General features: G+C 45.9%; 1 protein-coding gene across 1 annotated transcript; it reads left to right on the top strand.

Annotated features, from left to right (window-relative positions):
• Positions 1-14887: 14887 nt before the first annotated feature.
• Positions 14888-24580, top strand: Znf74 (zinc finger protein 74). The gene is made up of 5 exons (XM_041677902.1): positions 14888-15052; positions 21369-21494; positions 21880-21964; positions 23978-24175; positions 24216-24580. The coding sequence occupies exons 1-5, from the start codon at positions 14888-14890 to the stop codon at positions 24578-24580; spliced, it is 939 nt and encodes a 312-aa protein (XP_041533836.1).
• Positions 24581-25730: the final 1150 nt, after the last annotated feature.

Below are 25730 nucleotides of genomic sequence, written 5' to 3'. Positions count from 1 at the left end.
CTGTATTCTTTTAAACACTGCTTGGCCCATTAGTTCTAGCCTCTTAATGGCTAATTCTCACATCTTGCCTCGCCCATCTTTAGTGATCTGTGTAGCACCAGTCTTACCGGGAAAGATTCAGTATGTCTGACCTGGCAGCTTGCTTCATTGCGTCTGCCCGGTAGAGGGGAGCATAGCGTCTAAGCTCACTTCCTCTTCCTCCCAGCATTCTGTTCTGTTTTCTCCACCTACCCAAAGGCTGGCCTATCAAATGAGCCAAGACAGTTTCTTTATTAACCAATGACCTTCCTCCATCACTTTCATAATATTATTATACTAGGATTTCAAAGGTTTAGAGTTTAGCATTAATAGAGTTCTGACAAGCTAATAGAGCAATCATTGCTTACTGTTTGGGTCACAAGCTCAAGATTTTAAGTTTCTTTTGGTTGTCATCTGAATATAGGCTTATGTGCTGATTAATCCAAATCATAGTTTTTGTCAGAACTCAAGGATATGAGTCTATTCTGTTGTTTTACAGGTACCTCTTACCTGCTTTTTGTACAATATGGATTTCAGTACAGATTAATAATGCTAACAAATCTAAAACTTTTATGTCTTTTTATAAAATGGAGATTCATACAAACTTTGAAAAATTTTAAAGATTATATACCTCAAATCCACTTCTCACAGTCAAAATGATTACGGTATTTTTTCTCTCTCCTCTTCTTGGGACTCTTCCCCTTCCGTAATTATTGAGAATATGAGTCTACAAGCTTCAAATGAGTCCATAAATTTAACTTCTGTTCCCAACTTTGTATCTGTTTCACCAGGTTTCCATTTCGTTGACAAATGCATCCAAGCATCAGTTGCTGATAACAACCTGCTCCAAATGAGTCCTAAACTTGCTGAAACCTGATGTGGACGGATCCAGCCAATGTGACTGCTGTCTTTCAGCTTGTCAGTGAACCAGATGCTTCTAAGTTCCCATTGCTTTTGACTCACATTCTAGCCTTCCAGGGCCCTGAGAACAATGTCCTAAAGTCAGCAGGAAGTAATTACAGCAATGAACACATCATCCCTGTTCCCCCCTAAAATGTTAGATTTAAAAAAATTTCTCTGTCAGTCATCACAGGGATTTTGGTCATTAATGCCTTCAATAAATAATAATTCCTATCTGAATGCCATTAAACTAATAATGTTAAAATCTCAATATCAGTCTCTAAAACAAACTCATCTCAAGGAGTTGAGATGATATACTATACAGGAGCAAAAAATTTTTAATAGGGAACCTGGGAGTCTTAATTAAAAATATAAGAAAAATGGGGGGGATTAGGGTTATACCCACGGTCACCATATATGTGTTTTATTTTAAAAATTTAAAATTTTGAAATTGGATGTCTATGAACAATCTGCCATAAATAGATTTTGGCATAAAAACACCACCAACATAAAAACACCACCACATAATTTGCTCAAGTTTAATGAAAAGATCCGTCTACTTGTTTATGAAAGGGTCCCAACAATGTTTTGATATAGGGAAAAGGCATGTTTGTGTTTTTTAACAGGATAAAATTAAAGTTCAATTGGTATGGTGTATAAAACAAAAAGATGCTGATTCTGATATTCCTGATAATAATTCAAAAAAAAAAAGCCAAAATGAGACCTATTGGACCTATGTTCCTGATCCACCTATTCTACATCCTGCTGTTTGGGAAGGAAAGGAAATTGTAGTCACAGCCAATGACATGCATCTTTTAGATTAACCTTCCATACAAGAGTTCATGATTACCTGAAAATTTTCTCATGTTGGATATGGTAAAACAATTCCTGTATGTTTAGCAAAGAATATTGCTTTGGAGGGATGTCTTGGCGTGTTTCCAAAATTAATTATGAGACGTGATAAACATGTACTTATTGTACAAAATGATTGCTTCCTCAAGGTAATTGGGTAAATAATGCGTCACCCTTCAAAGATCTCCTCCACACACAAGGAAACTGCCAGAGTCTAATAAAACTCTGTGGTGGACACAGTGCACTGGTATTATCCCACTAAAGCACAGCATCACAAGAGGGGCGTCACCGTGCATTCTTTTGTTTGTTTGTTGTTTGTTTTTTTGTTTTTTTTGAGACAGGGTTTCTCTGTAGCTTTAGAGCCTGTCCTGGAACTAGCTCTTCTAGACCAGGCTGGCCACGAACTCACAGAGCTCTGCCTGCCTCTGCCTCCCGAGTGCTGGGATTAAAGGCGTGCGCCACCACCGCCCGGCCACAGTACATTCTTGACTGGAAATCAAGACTATAGAGACTCTTATCCTTTGTCTACAGCATGATCTTGGGATCAAGGACTGCCAGCTGGAATTTGGTATTCCAGTATAAAATTTCTACAAACTTATATTTGGAAACTTGCTGCTGCCATGAGAACAGTGGCAGGACAATCCAGGTCTTCAAAACCCATTTGCCCCCTGAAAGGAACTGTCTTGGCTTATGTTGTTTTGGTGGGAGAGATAAAAATCTCCATAAATGGTATTATGTTTAATGCATCATGTCCTGATTGTATTTTGACTAATTGTATTTCTCAAGTGGATGATCATATCCGTGTATTGGTGTTAAAATAACCTTCTTTTGTAATGTTGCCTGTGCATGGTTTGATGACAAAGAGGTACAAGTAATTGAAGAAATTAAGAAAGCTTTAGGTAGACAGAAACGTGTATTGGATATAGTTGTAGCAGGAATTTCTGCTCCTGATGTTATTCTGACTACTACTGTGGTTGCTTCAGTGGCTTTGTCTCAGTCTATTCAAAACACTGGAATTGTTCATCAATTGTCTATGACTGTTTCTATGACACTGGAAACACAAGAAGACATCGATGTAAAAATGGAACATAAATTGAACGCCTTGTATGATGTGGTACAATCTTTAGGGGATAGGCTCCAAAGCTTAAAATCCAGAGTCCGGTTGAAATATCATGCTAACTATAAATGGATTTGTGTTACAGTTTTTGTGTATAATGAAAGTGTTATTGAGTAGGAAAGAGTTAAAACCCATTGTGGGGGGAATCTGGTATGATTCTAATGAATCTTTAGATTTGGCTATATTACATCAAAAGATTTTGGAATTAAAAATGCTAAAATGGATTTTGATGCATCAAAAAACAGTTAAAGATATCCTGAAACAATTTAAAAAGGCTGTTCCATCATGGTCAGGATTTACTTCTTAGTGGTACTGCAGTCGTTGGAGCTTGTGTTCTTTGGGGCATAATCTGCTTACCTGTAGTTTTCAAGCTGATTACAAACTCCTTATGAAAAGTGGGCTCAGGACTTCACGGGGTAAAACTCTGAACACTTCCCTAAAAACTTGACACCGGAGACTTAACAGTCAGAGTTGGGTGAGTTCCCTTTGTCCCTTTTCAACCTAAGACAGGAGATGGAACTCTGAGGTCCATTTTCCCATGACAGGTGAGACTAGCGTGCAGAGGAACCTCCAAGGCAGATGCAGTCTTCTGAGGAGCTCTGAGAGGTCCTTAAAATATAATTAAAAAGGGGGGAATTGTGGGAGCCCATGTGTGACTCAGTTTCCATCTGGAGTCATTTCTGACTTAAAGAAGTCATTTGAGTTCAAGCTTGCCTGCTCTGCTTTCTCCTGTAACCTTGAGGGCTATGAGAGACTTCTGATTTAGCCTGTGAGAAAAGAACACTCTATCTAGCAGAGCGTATACTGCTGACACAAACCTCAGGAACATCAAGATAGAAAGGGAGGCTGCTTCCGAGCAGCAAGCACATGTTGGAGAGGAGGCTGCTCACTCAAGGCCAGGAATGGTCTTGTGGTTAGATACTGACTGACCGTCTGTGCTGTGCTTTGTTCTGTTTTTGTATATAAGCAAGTCCTGAAATAAACTCTGGGCTGTCTGGCTGCTTCTGCATGACCAGACAGACCTCCCGATCTATCCTGTCTTCTGTTTTTTTCTGACTTTTCTTTGGCCTCGAGGATCCTCTATTCAGGAACCCTAGCTGACCTTATAGAAGCGGGCTCCTACAACCACCCAACAGACTTCTCCTGGGACCTGAACCAGTTCCTGTCGGGCATTTTCAGCCCATACTCCTCCACCCCAACCCCCATCAAGGGCTTTCTTTCCCAGCTTCTGTCTCCAAATGAGAAAGCTTGAAGTTGGTTAATTATTTTTTTGCTATGAGTTTACTGTAAACACAAAAGCACACAAAACACTACCTGCTATCTACTGAGGCTAACCTTATTACATAAGGCAACCCGCAAACCAACTATTGGAGCAGGGTGACCCCGGCTCTTCCTCCATCACCCAGAGACCCCTGAGTATATATCTCTTAGTAGCATGTGCCTTGGCTTCCCTGTCCCTGGTTTGAACAGGGTATTATGCTATATTGTGGTCTTCTGTGACTTGCTGTGTGCAGGCATCATTCCTCTTTGGGTTAAGTTTTGTGCGGTGCTGTCCTTGCTGCAAACAAGTACCCTGCCATTGAGCTACACTTTAGTCCTTACATAGAAAGTTTATGCATCTGTTGATGTAGCTTTTGAGGGACTCTAGCAGGCTCAAGCATGGCACATATGGGGCCAACAGGTTTTGCCTTTTACTATTCTCCCCTTTGGTAAATCCATTAGATTACATTCCTAAAGCTAACCACAAAGCTCCAGTCCCTTATTTGGCCACATCCTCCTCCTGAGGCTGACTACCAAGGTCCAGCTATCAGAAGCTCCCTTTGATTCACCTAATTAACATGCCCAGTTAAAATTAAACACCTCATCCTAACATGGTTTCCCTTTTTCCTTATTAACTGCCATTTGCCCGTGTGCCGCCTCTGTCTCCTCTATCCAGAGGCTGTTCTTTGTCCCTCAGAGGTAAGCATCCCTCCTCCCTCTCCCCTGTCTTCTATCCTCGGTCTTTGTCCCTCTGGGGCAAACAAATCTCCTTTATGCTGAGAACTTGGCCTTGCTGTGTCCTGTGCCGACTCAGGTCCTTCCAGCTTTAGTCCATTTATTTTTCACTGCTGTATAACATTTCAACTGAGTTATTTATACTTCTAGCACTGGACATTGGAAACATTTTGATTTATGTTTATTGCTATTTTATATGGTCATTTTAACATGTCTTCTGGGGCCCATATGCAATAATTTCTCAGAGGAATACATTGAAATATAAAAATATAGTGTGTAGTTTATTTAAATACTGGGGAAGGACTGGAAGGATAAAGATGTTTGCTGTTAAGCCTGACCACCTGAGTTGGAGCCCCAAAACCCACGTGATAGAAGAAGAGAACAAACTGTCCTCTGACCTCCTCACACATGCTATGTCACACAAATACACACACACACACACAAATATACTGGAGGAAGTGCTCATATGTTCACCAGTTCCCAGCCTCAGCAGCAGTAGAGACCCCCTCCTTCTCTTATATTTTGCCTGAGACAGAACCTCAGGTAGCCCAGGCTGGCCTCCAACTTGCTATCTAGCAAATACTGGCCTTAAACTCCTGAATGCCCTGCCTCCACCTCCCAAGTGCTGGCTTCCAGGCACGCACTACCTTGCCTGACTTCACCATCTTGCGCACGCTATTCATGCACAGTTCCTGCTTTGCAAAACGTTTGTGACCGAGTGGCCTCCTATAGCAGTGGGATGCTCCTCCTCCCATCTGTAGATGTGTGCTGGCCCTTCTCCTCCTGAAGCAAGAAGCTTGTGGTGCTGTCTGTGAGCAGGAGCTTTGATCAGTCACTTCCTTTACGGTTAGTGCATTGTGTGTTTTGCTTAATAATTTCTTTCCTCTGATGAAGGAAAGCACCCTGTACTCACTCTTTCTCTCTGTTGGGGCTCGACAGGTTAGAGACTTCCAGGAGCCCCTGATGATGGCATGTTGGCATTTTGTTCCTCACCTAGCCAGGGTCATACCAGGTACAGCCAGCTGCAGACTGGTGTCAGGACCCTGTGGGTGTAATCTGGAAACTAGTACCCGACATTTCCCCATGGTGGTTTGAATTAAAAATAGCCCCCAAAGGCCCATAAGGAGCGACACTATGAGGAAGTATGGTCTTGTTGGAGTAGGTGTGGCCTTGTTAGAGGAAGTGTGTCACTTGCGGAGAGGGTTGAGGTTTCAGAAGCTCAAGCCAGCTGAAGCAGTGGTGGCATACACCTTTAATCCTAGCACACAGGAGGAGTGGCAGGTGGATCTCAAGGCCAATCTGGTTTATAGAGGGAGTTCCAGGACAGCCAGGGCTACAAAGAGAAATCCTGTCTTGAAAAACCAAAAAAAAAAAAAAAAAAAAGGCTCACTGTCTCCTGCTGCCTGTGACCTCTCAGCTACCTCCAGCACCATGTCTGTCTGTATACCACCATGTTTCCCGCTATGATGGTAATTGTAGTTGGATTTTTCTTTGGGCCGCCAGCCAGTTCCCAAATAATGACACAGAGACTTCTTATTAATTATGAAAGCTCAGCCCATAGCTAAGACTTGTTCCTAACTAGCTCTTATAACCTAAATTAACCCATTAATACTAATCTACATTCAATAACGTTGCATTACCTCTCTCCCATCTTGCACCTCCTGTTTCCTCTCCATGTCTCCTGCCATCTCTCTCCCATGTCCAGATTCCTCCTCCTCTTCCTTTCTCTCTCCAGAAATCCCACATATATCCCCTGCCTAGCGATTGGCTGTTCAGCTTTTTATTACAACAATCACAGCAGTACACCTTCACACAGTGTACAAATATCCCACAACAGATAATGGACTAAAACTCTGAACTGTAAGTCAGTCTTAATTAAATGTTTTCCTTTCTAGAGTTGCCATGATCATAGTGTCTCTTCACAGCAATAAAATCCTAACTAGGACTGAGTTGGTACCAGGAGTGGGGTATTGCTGTAATAGATAGGCCTGGCCATGACAGAGTTGTTGGTACCAGGAGTGGGGTATTGCTGTGATATACAGACCTGGCCATGACAGAGTTGGTACCAAGAGTGGGGTATTGCTGTGATATACAGACAGAGTTGGTACCAGGAATGCTTTCATTTAGAGAAATGTGAACTTGGGACTTTGGATTAAAAAATCAGTTGAACTCTTTAAGTGGGGCTCAATGAGTCATCCTAGTAGGAACATAGAAGACAGTGGTGCTGAGGGTGATTTGAACTGTGAGGGTCTAGATCAAGAGGTTTCAGAGGAGAAGAATTTTAGTGTGTCATCTAGAGACTATTATTATGATATTTTGGTTAAGAATGTAGCTACCTTCTGACCTTGTCTGAAAAGTCTGTCTGAGGCTAAGTTAAAGAATTATGGATTAATGGTGGGGTAGTTTGAGAGAAAATGGCCCCCAAAGGGAGCCGTACTATTAGGAGGTGTGGCTTTGTTGGAGTAGGTGTGGCTTTGTTGGAGGAAATGTGTCACTATGGGCATGAGCTTTGTGGTCTCCTATGCTCAAGCTACTCACAGTGTTACAGTACATTTCCTGCTGCCTGCATGTCAAAATGTAACCAGCACTACATCTGCCTCCATGCCCTCATGTTTCCCGCCATGATGACAATGGACTGAACCTGAAAATGTAAGCTACCCCAGTTAAATGTTTTTCCTTTATAAGAGTTGCCATTGTCATGGTGTCTCTTCACAGCAATAGAAACCCTAGCTAAGATAGAAGTTGGTACCAGGGACTGGGGTATTGCTGTGATAGGTCTGACCATGCTTTTGTTTGGAGTAATGTGGGCTTCAGTGCTTTGAGTTAGGAAAGTAATGGAATGCTTTAAGCACTGCTCAATGGGGCATATTAGTAGGAGCATGGAAGACAGTGGTGCTGAGAATTATTTGAACTGTGAGTGGAGAGACTGACTCAAGAGGTTTCAGAGGAGAAGAATATTAATACGTGGCCTAGAGATCATTCTTGTGATATTTTGATGAAGAAAGTGGCTGCCTTTTGCCCTGTACAAAGAGTGTACCTGAGTCTAAAGTGAAAGATTTTGGATTAATTCCGTTGGCAGAGGAAATCTCAAAACAGCAGAGCATAGACTCTGTCATGTGTTTATTAGTTTATTATAATTCTAATGAAGATTTAAAATGAAGAGGAGCAGGCTGAGCAGGGTAAATTACAAAATGTAAAATTTAAAGTGAAGAGGAGCACCAGACATTGAAGTGAAGCTAAGTCCTGTATTCAAGGAGATAAACAGAGTAAGAAATGGGATAAAGGGAGTGGTGACTGTGTGAGTATCTGTTGCTGTGATTGGTTTAATAAAGAAGCTGACTGGCCTATAGCTAGACAGGATAAGGCTAGACAGAAGAGAATTCTGGGAAGAAGAAGGGTAGAGTCTAAGGAGTCTCAAGCAGATGCAGAGAGAAGCAAGATGAACTTGCCATGTAGAAAGCAGGCCCTGTCACATGGCAAAGAGTAGGTGATAAGAAATATGGCTTAATTTAAAATGAACCAGCCTGAGTTATCAACCAAGCTTTTATAATTAATAGTAAATCTCTGAGTGGTTATTTGAGAGTGGCTGCTGAAACACAGAGACACTCCACCTACATGTTCCTGTTCCAGCAAGCAGCAGACCTTGGCAGCTTCGGCCATGTGGTTCTGGTCTTAGAGTCAAAGACAGAAGAAGGGGGCTATGGAATTTGCTCCCACACCTAAGGAAAGTTGCTGAGGCCAGGCATGTGTCAGGGGTGTCCCTGAATGGAGGCCCAGAGAGGCCACTGCATGAAGCTGTGAAGGTAAAGCCTGATTTGCCTTGGAGATCCCAAGATGTTGGAGATGGCAGAGTCATGGGGTACCTGCCAGGGAAAGCTGCCAACAGGGAGTGAAACCAGCCTAAGAGAGAGAAGCTGCAGTCAACAAAGCTGAAAGGAGCTGGAGAGCTGAAGAGAGCTTTGACATGAGCCATGGAGAGGCAGAGTTCAGAGTTTTCCCAGTGTTTCCTCACTATCTTCCCTTCCTCATACTTTGGAATGGTCATGTATATCCTATGCTATTATATGTTATGAGTATGTGATCTGCTTTTTGATTGTAATTTTATAGTCGATTACAGTTAAGAGATTGCCATGAGTCTCAGAAAAGACTTATGAATTTGGACTTTGAGACTGTTAGAGACTATGAGGACTTTTTTAGTTGGACTGAACGCCTTTTTACATAATGATATGGCTACAAGCCTTTGGGGGCCAGGGAGTGGAATGTGGTGGTTTGAATGAAAATGGTCCCCAAAGAGCCACTATTAGGAGGTGTGGCCTTGTTGGAGGAAGTTTTTGATAGGGTTGGACTTTCAGGTTTCAGAAGCTCAAGCCAGGCCAACGGCTCACTGTCTTTTCCTGCTGCCTGTGGATCCAGATGTAGAACTCTCAGCTGTTAAATTTTGTCTGGGGATTAGGACAGAATTTCCAGTAATTTCTGACATGATCCTGAACACACGTCTGCTCTTTTGCGGGGTACTGTTATGCAAAAGGGCATTCTCAGCACTGACCACTGACCAATCACAGTATCATTCAGCTACACTGAAGACTACTAGCCAGCCAGATTTCCTCTTAATTCTTCTTTATGGGGCTGTAAGATGACTATGTGGTTAAAAGCCTGGCTGCTCTTCCAGAACCAGGTTCCACTTCCAGCGCCCACACAGCCTCTCCCCATGTATTTGTAACTCCAGTTCTAGGGGATCTAATATCATCTTCTGGCCTCTTTGGTCTCTAGGCACACACGGGGTGCACGGATATACATGCAGGCAAAATACCCATGCCATAAAAATGATAAAAAAATTAAAATATCTGCTTATTCTGTGTGTGGGTGTGTTTATATGTGTGTGTAAGCGTATGTGAGTGTGGATGTAGGGGTGTGGTGCGTGTGTGTGTGTGTGTGTGTGTGTGTGTGCATGTGTGTGTGTGTGTGTAGGTGCGGGAGGGTGCTCTGTGGAGGTCAAAGAACAACCCTTCAGGAGTTGGTGCTCTTCTGCCATCTTGTGGGATCTGGAGGTTGGACTCTGCACACACCTCTGCATGCTGAGCATCTCCCAATGCAAGCGTATCCATCTCATTAGTATTAAATTTGCTTCTCTTTCTAATAAACGGTAAAATTTTGGTGTGGTGGTACATACCTTTAACTTTAGCACTTGGGAAGCAGAGGCAGGAGTTTTCCAATGAACTCAAAGCCAGCCTGGTCCATGTAGAGAATTCCAGGACAGCCAGGGATACATAGAGAGATCCTGTCTCAAAACACAAACAAAATGCAATAAATGGTAAAAATTAATGTGTACCAAGAGTTGTAAGATAAAGTTACTTTTTTTAATTGAGACATGTTCTCATTGCGTACATAGGTCTTGAATTCATGGAGCTCCTCCTGCCTCTGCCTTGTGAATGCTGGGATTAAAGATTTGTGCTAGCATACTCAACCTAACAAAGTTTCTTTGATTTATTATCAACTCTATTTGATTTGCACACCTACTCTACACATCTACAAAGTCAGGGCCATGTAACTATTACTCAGGTGGAAAGGATGGTAAGTGAAAAAGATTGCAAAGGCCTGCTCTGAAGATCTCATAGCTTCGGAGCTTCCCTTACTACCCATCTTCAGGCTCTGTTGCCTTCTACCCGTTGCTGGTCTTCTCTCTAGCTCTTTCCCACTCCTTTTCTTTTTTTTTTTTTTTTGATTTTCGAGACAGGGTTTCTCCGTAGCTTTTTTGGTTCCTGTCCTGGAACTAGCTCTTGTAGACCAGGCTGGCCTCGAACTCACAGAGATCCGCCTGCCTCTGCCTCCCGAGTGCTGGGATTAAAGGCATGCGCCACCACCGCCCGGCTTCCCACTCCTTTTCATAGTGACCTGTTGCAGGAGATTTGATCGCACTGTGAAACTTCAAGACTGTGCTAATGAAAATTAACCTTGAATCAAGGGGTGGAGCCAGCGAATAGTTGACAAGAATTAGCCATCTTCGGACAGATCAGGGAAGACAGAGAGGCAGTAGGAGAAACACTCTCTTGCTGTGTCTCCTTGTCTCTGGCCAAAAAGGAGGGTCAGCTGGTTGCTTCTCAGCTTCTCTGATCTAGCAGGTTTTCACCCCAATATCTGACTCGCGAGTCTTTTTTGGTAAATAGGACAACTTAGATAAAAACAATAGTAACCCTGTTCTAAACACTGGAATTTTTTTTTTATTTAAACTCACTCTATCTGTATTGTTATCTAGTGTTGTACAGTAGATTAACTCCCCTCAAATAAATGGGCCAAAACAACAGGCTTCAGTTATCTTCTACCACGTATGTCTATCTGTGGTGTTCTAACTCAGGAATGCTCCTCCAAATGGTGCGGGCAAGAGACCAGCTTCTTGCTATTGAGATCTAATGTCCTTAGGACATGGTGTTGGCTCTCCTAGAGTGAGTGACCCAAGGGCAAGCGATGAAGCCTTGTGACTTAGCTTGATGATCACACCTCGGCACTTCCACAATGTCTGTTTCAGAGGCCTAGGTAATCATGGGAGATATTATTACACCAGGGTGTAAAATGAGTAAATCGGAATTATTAGGGTGGTGCAGGAGGCTAGCCATCACAGCAGGAGAGGTCTGGTGGCCTTCCCAGGTGATAGTGCTGACACTGGCTATATAGATGTGGGGGTTAAGCACGACCTGGATCCAGTGGGATAGGCTGGGAGTATCAGACCTTTAGAGTCTACACCAAGCTTAGGCTGCCACCAAGACTCTTCTTTCCGAGCACTTTAGGGTGGACATTGGTCCATGTCACCTCTCCTGTCTGATGGCATGCCAGAAAACTCCACCTTCCTGGACATGGATTTCTTCCCATTCTCTTAACTCCATGACCATGCAGGTGCCACCGTTATTTCCCTGAGGATGCACAAAGCTGGTTTCCTTACAGGAACCTGGTCTAACGACGCGAGTTCCAGAACTACATTACTTACAGCCAGCACAATTAACAAAAAGCACACAGAGACACACGGACAGCCAATGATAAAGACAGCCAGGGGTGGCCACCGCACAGACTTAACCCAGGGCATCCAGTGGCATCTCTCATGCATCCTGGACACTGTTTTATATCCAGCCTTTCCTCAGATGGTGCCATAGACAGACTTACCTCTGAAGGAGACACACCCAAGTGACTTTCTGTAATTTCCCATTTAGGATGGAGGCATCAGGAGTCTTTGGGGTGCTTAAGTTGAGGTGGAAGAGAAGTTCCCAAGGTCCTGGAACACCTCTTGTACGCACCCTCCATTTTCCAAGCTATCCAAACAGAGGGGGCACAAAGCCTCTGGTGCCCTGGAGTCTCGGTCTTTGGGGAATTCATTGTTGCCTCCAGAATACTGTGAGGTAATTCTGCCAGAGAATGCATGGGCACCCTTAAAGCGGAAGAGAAAGTCTGCATTGCTGGCCAGTGGCTGATGGGAATTTACCCAAATCATGCAGTCCCAAGCTTTACTGTCTTTTGTCTTTTATGCACAAAAACCAGATCTTGGTTGACATACTCCATTTAGCAAGAAGTTATCTAGAAGCAAAATTACAAAAGCCAAAAAGCAAGGTTAGTTGTATTTTAGGGGCTTTTCTGGATCCTGGAACTATGAACTGGGTCTTTGTCCTATTTTGGCTGGTGTTGCGACCTACATGCTGGGTCCTAAGATCAGAATTGTGCCTCTGACATTGTGGTAGTTTGAACGTAATTTGCCCCCATAACCTCATAATCTCATAGGGAGTGGTACTACTAGGAGGTGTGGCTTTGCTGGAGTGAGGAGGAAGTGTGTTTCAGTGGGGACGGGCTTTGAGGTTTCATATACTCAGGATACTGCCCAGTGGTCAGTTGGTTTCCTCTTGCCTGCAAGAAGTAGCAATCTCAAATACAAAACCATCAAGGCAGAAAGAGAGTTGCATATCCACATTAGGACGTCCTCAGTGGGCTAGGGAGATGCCTCATTGATGCTGGTGTCATACCCTATACAGGTTATTTAAGGACAGGTTAGAGTTAAATATTCCTCCTAATGATAAAAATGTATCTGTAACATAACAGGAACTTCCTGATAAAATAGTCTTGGTTAAAACATGGAAAGAAAGATGATGTAGCAGTCTAAGCTCCAACACCATGTGTTCCTGCACACCACCATGCTCCCTGAATAACTGACTGAACCTTTGAAACTGTAAGATGGCCCCCTCAATGAAACGTCTTTTTATAAAAGTTTCCATGGTCATGGTGTCTCTTCACAGCAATAAAAACCCAAACTAAGACAAACACCGTGTCAGAGCTAAGAACTAGGGCCCTTTAGGTTATAAGAGCACTTACTGCTCTTGCAGAAAACCCAGGGATAAGCCCCTCAATGCCAGGCCCACCCCTGAGGACCTCCAACCACTAGACTCCACCCACATGACTCTCTGCCATATGGCTGGACCCAATCCCTCCAGATGCCAGCAGTCAAACTCTGGATTGGATAACTCACCAATCCCTGAGCTTGAAATCCTATTATCTGTACCTTGAACTTGCCCCAAACTCAGGTTTTGAAATCTTACCAATCCCCAGTGAAAGTTTTTGGTGCCCCAATAAACCTCTACACTGAGGCAATAATCCAAAACAGACCAAATCAAACCAAGTTAGAAAAGGCCCAGATTTAATGGATACCAACGCTTCCAGGTAGCCTTCCAGCCCTCAAGAAAGGAGACAGGGAAGGAAGACTGGAAAACCAAGTATTTGTTCTCTGGGGAGTATGATTTAAATACACTATGAGAGTGGTCTTGGACATCTCTAGGGAGGGGTCATCATTTGGTGAGCTTTCTTGGAGGTGGAGTGTGGACTGAGGAAACTCCCAAGGGTTTGGAATAGAACTTTCCACTCAAACATTCCAGTCCAGACTCGTTGGATATATTTACGCCAGGGGCTGGGGTGACATCCAACCAAACACCCACTCTGAAAATCTCCACCCTGGAAAGTTCTTCCACCAAGTAACACTATAGAAACCCTGTTTTCTGCTCAGTTCTCTGCTGCTTTTCTACAGAGCAGAGGCAGCCACCCTCCTGGGTTCTTGCGTGAGGTGTGACTTTGTGGTATTCCTTGGCTCCTGGCTACCAGGCTCTCTTTCCCTTTAGAGATGTAATACTTTGAGGAAACCTTCCTCCCACCACAGCAGAGCTGCAACACTTGCAGCGGGGAGACCTTTCCCCCCACACTGGAGCAGAGCTGCAACACTTCCATTGGGAAAGCCCCCCTTCAGGGCTGAGACCTCTACACATGATTGGTTCCCAAATCCCACATGGGGCTTCAAAACCTTACCTAACTCCAATTCTAAGGGATCTGGCACCCTCTTCTGGCCACAGGCACCAGATATGCACACAGTGCACTTACAAATGTGCGGGCATTTACAAATATGTGTGCATATTCATATATATACATATATTCATATATATAAAGGCTTAAAGTTAGAAATGAAAAAGAATTGCTGGAGAGAAGGCTCAGCTGTTAAGAGACTTGATTCACAGGGCAGTGGTGGCATACACCTTTGATTACAGGAGGCAGAGGCAGGAGGATCTCTGGGAGTTCTAGGACAGCTTGGTCTACAGAGTGAGTTCAACAACAGCCAGGACTACACAGAGGAACCCTGTCTTGAAAAGCAAAAAACAAACAAAACAAAAGAAAAACACAAAAACAAAAGGACCTGTAGCTCTTCCAGAGGATACTGGTTCAATTCCCAGCACCCACACAGCAGCTCACAACTCCAGTTCTAGATATCTGACTCCCTTTTCTGGCCTCCACAGGCACTGTGCACACATAGCTCACAGAAATATATTCAGGCAAAACATCCATACACATAAATTTTCAAGAAATAAATCTTTTTAAAACTTAAAGTAGCAGTTCATGTGGTGTCATCCACACGCCGCAAAGGTGGTGGCCTGGAACCTCAGTCCTGAAATTTTTGAGCCTGTATTAACCACAGGCCTAAAAGAATTTATGATGGAAAATATCTCTGTACAACCAGAGCCTAAGATTTTTGAAGACGAGGCTGTGGACTTCACAGAGCAGGAACTGGCCAGCTTGACACTTGATCAGAAGGCCGTGTACGAGGATGTGGTGCTTGAGAACTTTACACATGTGGCTTTACCAGGGCACCTCGCAAAAGTAAGACAGTATGTCCAACTGGCCACCGAAGCAGATCACCCAGGGTGAAGGCCTTTCTCTAAGTCAGCCGTGCTGGAAGACGGATGAAGGAGGCGAGGTCAGAGCCATGTCACTGCTATCAAGTGCAGTGTTTTCTGTAGCCATGCATACTTCCATCCAAGCAGATGGATTATTGCTTTTAGTTCATTAAAGTTGTTTGTTACAATGTGCAAAAAAAATAAAATAAAATTTAGAGCCAGGAGTAGGGATGCATGCCTCTAATCCCAGGATTTTGGAGGCAGAAATAAGCGAATATCTAAGTTCAAGGACAGCCTGGCCTACAGAAAGAATTCCAAAACAGAAAACACAGACTTGAAAAACTAAATAAACAAATAAAATTTTAAAAGCAAGAAATGCATGGTCCTTTTTCCTCCAGCCTGAAAGGAGTCTTGGCTACAGTGCTGCTTCCCAGCTAACTAGATCACCTGGCTTTCTTTATCTTCTGGAAGCTAAGGAAAGACTCTGCAACCAATTTTGAATTTTATTTATCATATTTTAAAGTATATTATAGTTTCATATGTCTCCCTATAGCAGAGATAGCTAATATTGTTGGCATAATTTACTAGGGACAGGATTTCACTGTGTAACCTTCACTGGCTTGCTACTCTCTCTGTAAACCAGACTGTCCTTGAACTCACAGAAATCTGCCTGCCTCTGACTCTTGAGGGCTGGGATTAAAGGCAAGCATCACCAAACCATGCTCGCTGTCTAAATTTTTTTTTTTTTTGGTTTTTTGAGACAGGGTTTCTCTGTGGCTTTGGAGCCTGTCCTGGAACTAGCTCTCTAGACCAGGTTGGTCTCGAACTCAGAGATCCGCCTGCCTCTGCCTCCCGAGTGCTGGGATTAAAGGCGTGCGCCACCATCGCCCGGCTCGCTGTCTAAATTTTATACAGGACACTGAGCACATATTTTATAAAAGATAAAGAATATTTTAAAAAAGAATAGATCTTAGATTTAGAAGAATTAATGGGCATGTCTGAGGTTAAGATAGACAAAAGCTGCCAGGCAGTGTGGTACACGCCTTTGATTGCAGCACTCAGGAGCTGCCAGGCAGTGTGGTACACGCCTTTGATTGCAGCACTCAGGAGCTGCCAGGCAGTGTGGTACACGCCTTTGATCGCAGCACTCAGGAGCCAGAAGCAGGTGGAACTCTATGAGTTCAAGGTCAGCCTGATCTACAGATAGAGTTCCAGAATTGCCAGGACTACCCAAAGAAACCCTATATCGAACCCCCACCCCCATTCCCACCCCTCCAAAAAGAGAAAAAAAAAACAAAAAAGAGGCTATAGTTAATTCTGACAATTTATGTTTGCCTATTATCTATGTAATCACCGGTATAAAAGACTGCAGATAATAAACAGAATATTTTTTCTTTAGTTTTAATTTTTTTCCCTGTTTTTTTGAGACAGGGTTTCTCAGTGTAGCCTTGGTTGTCCTGGAACTCACTCTGTAGACCAGGCTGGCCTCGAACTCACAGGGATCCGCCTGCCTCTGCCTCCCAAGTGCTGGGATTAAAGGCATGAACCGCCACCACCAGGCTACGATGAAATCTTTTAATAATAGACACAATTTTGAGAACAGATTTACGTATTTGAAGTTAATGTACGTTTTATGGTTATTATATATCCAGTAGCGTCCTTCAGAGAGAATACATTTTTCCTACTGTTAAGGCAGTGGTTATCTAGCAAGTAAAGGCATTGGCCAATGGGAAAACATACAAATAGTATTTAGAGAAATGTGATTGCCATTTAAAATGGTTTGTTTACTAAACTGGAATATAAGGGTCTTTTTTATTTTTTATTTTTTTTGGTTTTTCGAGACAGGGTTTCTCTGTAGCTTTGGTGCCTGTCCCGGAACTAGCTCTTGTAGACCAGGCTGGCCTCGAACTCCCAGAGATCCGCCTGCCTCTGCCTCCGGAGTGCTGGGATTAAAGGCGTGTGCCATCACCGCCCGGCTTAAGGGTCTTTTTTAAAAAAAAAAAAAACTTGATCCCCAACTATAACCCAAGCCCTAGCCCTAATCCCAGCCCAATAGCTGACCCCACACGCTCTCACACTAAATCTTCCTGGGCAAGGAGCGAAACTTGCCTGGGGTGCAGCGCTGACACCGCAATCACATGTCCCAGAAGTCTATGTTACTCACAAGTCAGACGTTCTGATATCTTCTTGGGGAGGAGGGAGGGAGAAGGTCATATATTTGAGGGCCCCGGGTTTTCCGAGAATGGAGTTGATACCTGTGCACGACTGGGAAACATAGTCCACGTTCACTCTGCGCGGGCGCATTTCCCCAAGGCGCTTGTCAAGCTGCCTTTGTGGCCGCGATCTGTCTTTGTGTGGGGTTCAGATTCTCTGGCTCTAGGGCCATCTGAGCATTCATTGGCCAGTCTTTACGTGTGTCCCAGAGTTTGTCTGTCAGCTGTGCTACGCTCCCGCTGGCCCCGGGCACCAGAGTCCTAACCCTGTCCCCAAGAAGAGTGAGATGGGAGTCAGGACGAGTGTGTGACCGCGACAGGGCGAGAGTGAACCCTGCCTGTGTGTCGGTGGGCTAATGTGGGGGAGACTCGAGCCAGCTGGACCTGAGCTCCTGGGAGACGGGTCACCGAGAGGTTGCTCTGCAGGCTGCTGTCCCTGGATCCTGACTGCAGTACCTGATCAGGTGGCTATGGAGCTGCTCAGTTCTTCTTCAGGCAATGCTCAGAGGGTCGCCATGGAGACCTTGGCCCTGGAACCAGAGCAGACAGGGCTCAGTCTCAAAGAGTGGTGGATTTTCACCAAAGGAGGATAACTCCCAGAGAGGTCAGGCCAGATTACCTGAAGCAACATCACTTTTGATGCTTGTCTGTTGAGCTTGCTTGTCTCAATCAAACATGCTGATGGGAGGGAACTGAATGGCCATGTTTTTCCTCCTTAGCTGGAGTGTTTGGGACACTGAGAACCAATGTTGATCCCTGAGACTATATTAGATTGTGTCAGACATGAGGCCCATCCCCACACTATATCTGCCCTGTCTTCTCCGACTTCTAATTATGTCAAGGGAGTGTGGGCTTTAGCGCAGCTGTGAGAGCCTGGTGGGTGTGGTTAAACTTGATTTATTTCTTGACTCATTCCTCCATCCCCAGCTCAGGACTCAGTTCTTTCTCCCAAAGAGACTTCTCAGGATAAGTCAGACTGGGGACTCCTGGAAGCCAGATCTGAGATGAGTCTTTTATTCATTTACAAAGATAGCCACATTTCTTGCCCAACCCTGGATCTGTAGTCAGCCACAGACCGGCGATTGGGCACCTGCTTTGCAGTTCTTAAGGGGCTCTGGATAGCGGGAGCAGCACCAGTTAAAGAATCCAGATGATACCAGGATCCCTACTAGCCAGACTCAGTCTAGTAGGTCGCTCAGTTGCCAGAAACTGCTGGCAGCAGTTTTCCTCCAAGGTCATTTTGCTTAACTTCACCTGCGGGCCAGGACTGGAGAGACGTGGAGGGACATTTAGGAGAGTTTACAGGCAAGGCTATATGGGAGCCCTCAAAGAAGAGTGACAGTAGGAGGGGCTGGAGAGATGGGTCAGTGGTTAAGGGCACTTGCTGCTTTTGTAAAGAACCCAAGTTTGGTCCCCAGCACCAACATGGTGGCTTGCACCACCTCCAATTCCAATTCCAGGGACTTCGGTGCTCTCTTCTGGCCTCAGACACTAGGCATGCACATTGTGCAGACATACACAGGCAAAACACTCATACACATAAAATAAATGTTTACTTTTATTTAAACGGGCATCAGGGCCAGGCAGTGGTGGTGCATGCCTCGAATTCTCACACTCAGGCAGCAGAGGCAGGCAGATCTCTGAGTTTGAGGCCAGCCTGGTCTACAGAGTGAGTTCCGGGACAGCCAGGGCTACACAGAGAAACCCCTGTCTCGAAAAGACTTTAAAAAAAAAAAAGACCTAGCTTTTCACTAATAAATTAATCCCACATGTTGCATGTTGTGAGATGTGGCTAACTTTCTAAGATGTATTAGAACGTTCTAAGCTTGCATGGATGGATACACTCAAGATGCAACAACCAAGTACAGCATCTGATCCTCAACTGGAGCACAGACCCAAAACAAACGAGAAAAGGCAATCTAGGAAAATTGAGACAAAAATTGAAAACGAGTTATAAATCTAATAGTATAGTACCAATATTAAATTTCTTTAGTGTGATACTATTTCTGTGATTATATAAAGAAATAAAAGATGAAGAAGGTAGGGGTGAAATTCATGATGTCACAGCTTACCTTCAAGTGGTTTATCTAAGAAATGTCTGCATATGTTCTGTGTGTATGTGGAGAGAGAGAAAGAGAGAGACAGAGAGAGGCTACCCCAGTGTGGTAGTCCACTTGTACAGATGTGTTAGTGATGAAATATCAATTTGTCACATCTTGGAATGATGCATCCTCCAATCATAATAAGCCTTCCCCCAAGTGCACACATGTGAAAACTTATATACTGCACTAACGGTTTAGCCTGGGGCCTCATTTTAGTTGCCCAGGTTGATCCAATCTTGCTGCCTCATCCTCCCAAGCAGCTTGGATCATAGGCATGTGCTACCCTGTAGGCTGTGCCCTCCCTCTTGAGGGCTTTTACCTTTGATACTTTCTCACCCGTGATCCAAGTTATCCGGTCTGCCTGGACTGCACATGGAGGCCAGAGGACAACCTTGGGTGACATTCCTCAGGAGCTGTACAGAAGATCCCTAGAGCTCAGGAAGAAGGATGGCCTCACTGGTCAGCAAGCCCCAGGCACCCAATGTCTGGTGCCGGGATAAGCACACACCACGCGCTCGGCTCCGTTATGTGGGTTCAGGCCTTCACGTCCATGTAGCAACATTTTACTAGCTAAACTGTCTCTGTGGCTCCAGGTCTACCCTTTAGCTAGAGTTTCTGGACCATTTTCATGGAATGTTATTGGCAGTGTGGCTTGGGGTTTTATTTATAGCCTTGCTATTGCTCTCTCTATACCATGTGTCACTTTTGTTTCTATATTCAAATATATAGTCCCTCAGCACCTGGGATTTTCTTCTCTCTCTCTCTCTCTCTCTCTCTCTCTCTCTTCTTGATTGAATATCGGACATTGCAAATTACATTGGTGAATGCTGCCCTTTTTGGAATTCCTTAACTATTTCTGGGATTCACCTGGGAGTAGTAAAAATATGTGACATCAATTTGTTCCTCTGAAGGATGAAAGTTGGGGATAATGTGGTGGCGGGAGCCCTGGCAGGGATTTATGAGGCAGAAAGGAGTAGATGGCAGGCTGGGCCCAGGTGCCCGGGGCCACAGACTTTCTGATGCATCGTTGCCTTTCTTAGAAATAATCGATTGCAGCCTGGAGTTGGATTTTGTTGCAGTGTTAAATTTCCAATAAAGTTGCTGTATTCTTGGTACCAAATATTCAAGGTTTTGTTTGGTTTAGTTTGGTTTTACAAGACAGGGTTTCCCTGTGTAACAGCCTTGACTGTCCTGGAACTCACTTTGTAGACCAGTCTGGCTTTGAACTCACAAAAGTGCTGTGATCAAAGGCATGTGCCACCACACCCAGATATCCAAGGTATTTAAAAAAAAAAAGGATTTATTTGGGAGCTAGCAAGATGGCTCAGAGGTTAAGAGCTCTGGCAGCTCTTTCAGAAGTCCTGAGTTCAATTCCCAGCAACCGCATGGTGGCTTACAACCACCTATAATGAGATCTGGTGCCCTCCTCTGGCATGCAGGCAGAATACTGTATGCATAATGAATGAATGAATGAATCTTTAGATTTATCTTTAGAAAAAAAGATTTATTTTTATTTATGTGTATTGGGGAGATGCTCGTGGAGGCCAGAGAGGCCCTCTGAGTCCTTGGAACTGGAGTTATAGGCAGTTGTGAGCCACCCAACATGGGTGCTGAGAACTGAATTCACGTCTTCTGAAAGAGCAATCAGTACTCCTCAGGACTGAGTCATCTCTCCAGATCTCCCGACTTTCAAGTTTGTAAGTTTGTAACATTTGGCCCTAGGAAATAAAACACTCCACCTAAGAATGTACAAAAACTAGGAGCAGGTGGCAGGTCCCGTGGGTGCACAATGTCCATCCAGTCTCACTGCCAAAGCCCAAAGGCAGTGTGGTCAGGCCTCTACCCCGCCTCAGCCTTTGCACGGGCTTCCTGCTTCTGAGCTCAGTTGCTGCTCACCCAGGACCCTACAAGGTTCCTCATCCTAGGCTTTCTTGGAAGAGTGGACTCCTGTCCTCGGTGAATAAGAATGTATGTGTCACTTCAGGAACCGGTGACTTTCAAGGATGTGACTGTAGACTTCAGCCAGGAGGAGTGGGGCCAGCTGGACGCTCTTCAAAGGGCTCTGATCGGGAAGCGAGGCTGGAGAACTACCAGAACCTCCTTGCCCTCGGTAAGATGGCTCCTCCAAAGCTGGATGTCTACTGTCAGCTTTCTTCCCACGCCGTGTTAGGGAAGAGTCCTTTAGGATCAGTGCTGGCGGGCCAGGGTCAGCCATGCTAGAAGGAGCAGTAAAGCCACATCCTGGCTTTGAGCTGTGACTGTCCCAGAGCCGGGCCATGTAAGAGAGAGAGGCCTGATGAGGAGGTAAGGTGGGAGCTAGGAGCTTTAGAGCCTCTCCGCCCCAGAGCTTTATCAGGTGACCAAGCGGGATGCCGTGTATGGACCTAAAAGTGCGTGCTGTGGGGGAGTCCGCATCTGCCACGCTTCAGTGATTTGGGGCCCACGGGTCTCGTGTCCTGGTGGTGGCGCCCCCTTACAGTGCTTTGTCCTTCTAGGTAGAGCCATCAAACCCTGCTGCTTTCCCCCCAGGAGCAGAGCCTCCACCCCACAAACCAGAAGTGATCTCCCATCTGGAGCGAGGTGAGGAACCCTGGGAAGAGCTCTGGAAAATCCCAAGAGAGGTTTGTCCAGTTGAGCAAGTACCGCAGGAAAAGGGCAACAGACTTCTCCATGTCCCCTTTCCCCTCCTCAAGTAGCTCTCCCTGTCATAGCCTTTCTCTCCTCAGCGCTACTGCTTTGACCCTGTCTGCACCGTCCGGTTCCCCTCCCAGCCTCCCAGGGTTCTCTCTCTGTCACCTGTTGAGTACCAGCTGTGTGTCAGAGAATACAGTGCACCAGGGAAGACAGCAGTGGGCAAAGCTAACCTACAGCGCTGCCTTCTGACAAAGGCTGTCTGTGAGTGACACATGAGGAATAGAAGTCTCTGAAATCTCTTTGGCAGAGGAGAGTCAAGGGCAATCCTCCATAGGAGGCCGACATAACTTTTCTTATTTAAAAGAAGTGGAGGGTGCTGCTCACTCTGGCCTTGAAATCCCTATGTGGTTTAAGCTTGCCTCAAACTCAAAGTGATCCTCCTGCGTCAGCCTCCCCACTACTGGAATACAGTGTAAACTCAAACATCTTTTTTACTGAGTTCTCTTACAAAGTTGTTTAACGAAGAGGTGAAGGAGCTCATTTCAGCTAAATTGAACAGACAGTGAAGATTGACTATGTTAGGCCTCAGAAGCTTGAGAAAGACATTTCTGTGAGAATGAGACCAAAAATGATCAAAACAAAGTTATGTGTTTTGGGCAAGATTGCTGTGCCCAGGTAGGAGGGCACAGAGGTCAGGTACCTCGTTGATTCTCAACCCCATCTCTGTCTTCACAGCCCCAGTCCCCAGACAGCTGCAGATACCTAGGCCAGAGACCCTAGGTCTGGCCTTTGTTTCTGGCCCCAGTTTCTTCTGCCTTCTTTATCAAAATTAATTTTTTTAATTTTGTTTTGTTTTTGAGACAGAGTTTCTCTGTGTAGTCCTGGCTGTCCTGGAGGCCCGGCTGTCCTTTGGAGACCAGGCTGGCCTCAAACTCACAGAGATTCTCCTGCCTCTGCCTTCTGAGTAACGGGATTAAAGGTGTGTGCCATCAAGCCCAGCCTACTTCTTGTATCTTTTTGAGAAACACTGTTACATCTCAAACTAAACTCCTTCGGAACAAGGAGAGAAGGGCCTAATTGCTCCTGGGCAGTTAGATAAAGGATACTAAGTGGCAGTTAGTGGTAGGTAAGGGAAACTAGGTGGGGGCCACCTTCTTCCACATGCACCCCACAGAGTAACAAATCCATCAAGGCTGGCTGCCCTGGGGATGTGTTCCAGCCACTCCAGCTCTTCTGAGGGAATGCTAAAGAGGGCGGGGTGGCAGGCCTCTTTCCCTCGAGGCTCCACAGACCACGTCCTTAGACTTGAGTTTATGCAGGTGCATATCAGTGCGGGTTTCCATGATTGAATTAGCGGCTGATCCCCAGCCCTCCTGAGATGAGCCCTCAAGGGACTGATTTGAAGCCCACGCGTGTTCGGTTGGAAGAGTCCCTTTGAGCAATCCCTTCTGTCACTCTGCTCTTGTGCCTTCAGACTCCCGGGTGCTTTTTGGTTCTTAATTAATTTTCTGGTTTACCTGCATCTCTAGGTCAGCAATCCAGTCTGAGTTCCAGGGCTTACCCACAGAAAATTCCACTTTAATCTCTTACAGAGTGGAAGGCGAAGCCTGAGGTGATGGAGAAGGACCTTTACAAAACAGGGCTCAGAAGCTGGTTCTGAAGCAGCTGAAGAGGCCAGGTCAGATGGGAGCCAGCTTGGGTGATGCCCGAACCTGGGAGCTGCAGGATGACACAGTGTTAGGGAGCAGGCGGAAGCCAGCTCCTATTGCCAGTGGGGACCGCATAAAGGAGAGTCAGGGCAGACACAGGGCGTCTGAAGAGGCCTTCTCCTCCCAGCAGGGCACTCCCACAGAAGAACATTCACCTGGCAGATGCACCAGAGACACCCAGCCCACAGAGGGACTGGCCCAGAACCACCAAAGGATACGCTTCCCGTCAGAAGAGCCCGGCAATCCACAGTGGAGCACAGAAAGCATTGGATGGGCCGGGACGCCCAGGAGAGCAGGTTTGCCTGCAGCCAGTGTGGGAAGGTGTTCCTGCAGAGCTCAGCTCTAGCACTGCACTTGTGCTGGCACGAGAGCGACAAGGCCTTCCCCTGGAGCACCGACCTCCAGGAGCACGAGCGCAGACGCTCTGGCGAGAAGCCCTTTTCCTGCCGTGAGTGTGGCAAGGCCTTCAGCTGCCACTCATCTCTCAGCGTGCACCACCGAGAGGCCCTATAAGTGCGGTGCCTGCGAGAAGGCCTTCAGCTGCAGCTTGCTGCTCAGCATGCACCGCAGGGTGCACACCGGGGAGAGGCTGTATGCGTGCGGCGAGTGTGGCAAGGCCTTCAACCAGCGCACGCACCTCACTCGCCACCTCCGCATCCACACCATCCACACCGGCGAGAAGCCATACAAGTGCGGGTGCGGCCAGGCCTTCACCTGCCATTCCTCGCTCACAGTGCGCGAGAAGATCCACAGATGGGACAAGCCATTCAAGTGCGCGGCGTGCGGCAAGGCCTTCCACAGCCTCCACCAGAGGACGCACACGGGGGAGAAGCTATTCCAGTGCTCCGACTGAGGGAAGGCCTTCAGCTGCCATTCATCCCTCATAATGTATCAGCGCAACCACACCGGCGAGAAGCCCTACAAATGCCACCAGTGTGGCAAGGCCTTCAGCCAGAACCACTGTCTAATCAAACACCAGAAGGTTCACTCCAGAGAGAAGGCGTCCAAGTGCAGCGAGTGTGCAGGGGAGGCCTGCAGCTGGAGCCCACACCCCGAGCACCAAGTACCAGACATTGGCCATCCAGCTCAATAGGCACCTGCTGAGCACCTGCTGGGCACCTGCTGAGCACCTGCTGAGAAGGGAACACCCAGGCGAGGGGCATGGCTCCACAAACACCTCGGGTGTAGCAAAGCTCTGTGTGCGGACAGCCTCCGGCCAGTAGAAACTGCCCTTTGGAGAACAAGTCTGTCCATAATGACACTAACTGGTCACTTCCCCAATTACCCAAGTAATGTGTCATCAACTCTCTAGGCTCTCAGAACCAGACTGCTGTCCCTCCAAAAGGCCTTGAGGTTGTCTCACAGCCATTCCCTCACACTAAATACGGTCACTCCGGGGAAGGGACAAGCTACAGAAGAGATCTGAAGTTATCGCACCATCGTGTTTTCCTTAGCGGGGCCAGAGGTCACTAGTGGGGTATCATGAGACGGGGCTTCCTGTAGCCTAGGCTGGTCTAGCTGGGAATGCCCTTGAAGATCTATTCAGTCCTCTTGTCTCTACCTCTAATGAGATGACAGGTATGTGAGAACCACCACGCCTGGTTCATGCCATGTTGGGGACTGAATGGGGACATTCAGACATGTTAAGCAAGTTCTGTACCAACCAAGTCCCTTTCCCAGCCTGCGAAACTGTACCTGGCTGGCTGGTTGGCTGGTTTAGTTTTTAGAGACAGGGATTCTGGTTAGCGCTGGCTGTCCTGGAGGTCACCTGGTTGGTAGACCAAGCTGCCTCTGCCTCCTGAGTGCTGGATTAAAGGTGCGTGCTACCCCACCCAGTTGATTAATCTTTCTGTGGAAATGTGGGTAGGGAGGCATACACCAGAGATTGTAGCTCAATGGTAGAACGAGCCAGGGAAAGAACGTCTCTCTAGTCTACATCGGCTGCACACTCACTGTGCCGGATGATCTGAAACTCCTGATCCTCCCACTTACTCCTCCCACTT

Source organism: Microtus oregoni, unplaced genomic scaffold, assembly GCF_018167655.1.
Source record: "Microtus oregoni isolate MIOR12 unplaced genomic scaffold, Mior012 000029F_ref0000214, whole genome shotgun sequence".
Classification (NCBI taxonomy): Eukaryota; Metazoa; Chordata; class Mammalia; order Rodentia; family Cricetidae; genus Microtus; species Microtus oregoni.
This window is presented reverse-complemented; position numbering and strand designations above follow the sequence as displayed.

Coding starts and splice junctions, on each gene's coding strand:
- Znf74 (XM_041677902.1), top strand. CDS start 14,888: ATGGAAAATATCTCTGTACAACCAGAGCCTAAGATTTTTGAAGACGAG. Junction 15,053..21,368: donor TACCAGGGCACCTCGCAAAA/GTAAGACAGTAT, acceptor GTGTCACTTCAG/GAACCGGTGACTTTCAAGGA. Junction 21,965..23,977: donor GATCTCCCATCTGGAGCGAG/GTGAGGAACCCT, acceptor GGCAATCCACAG/TGGAGCACAGAAAGCATTGG.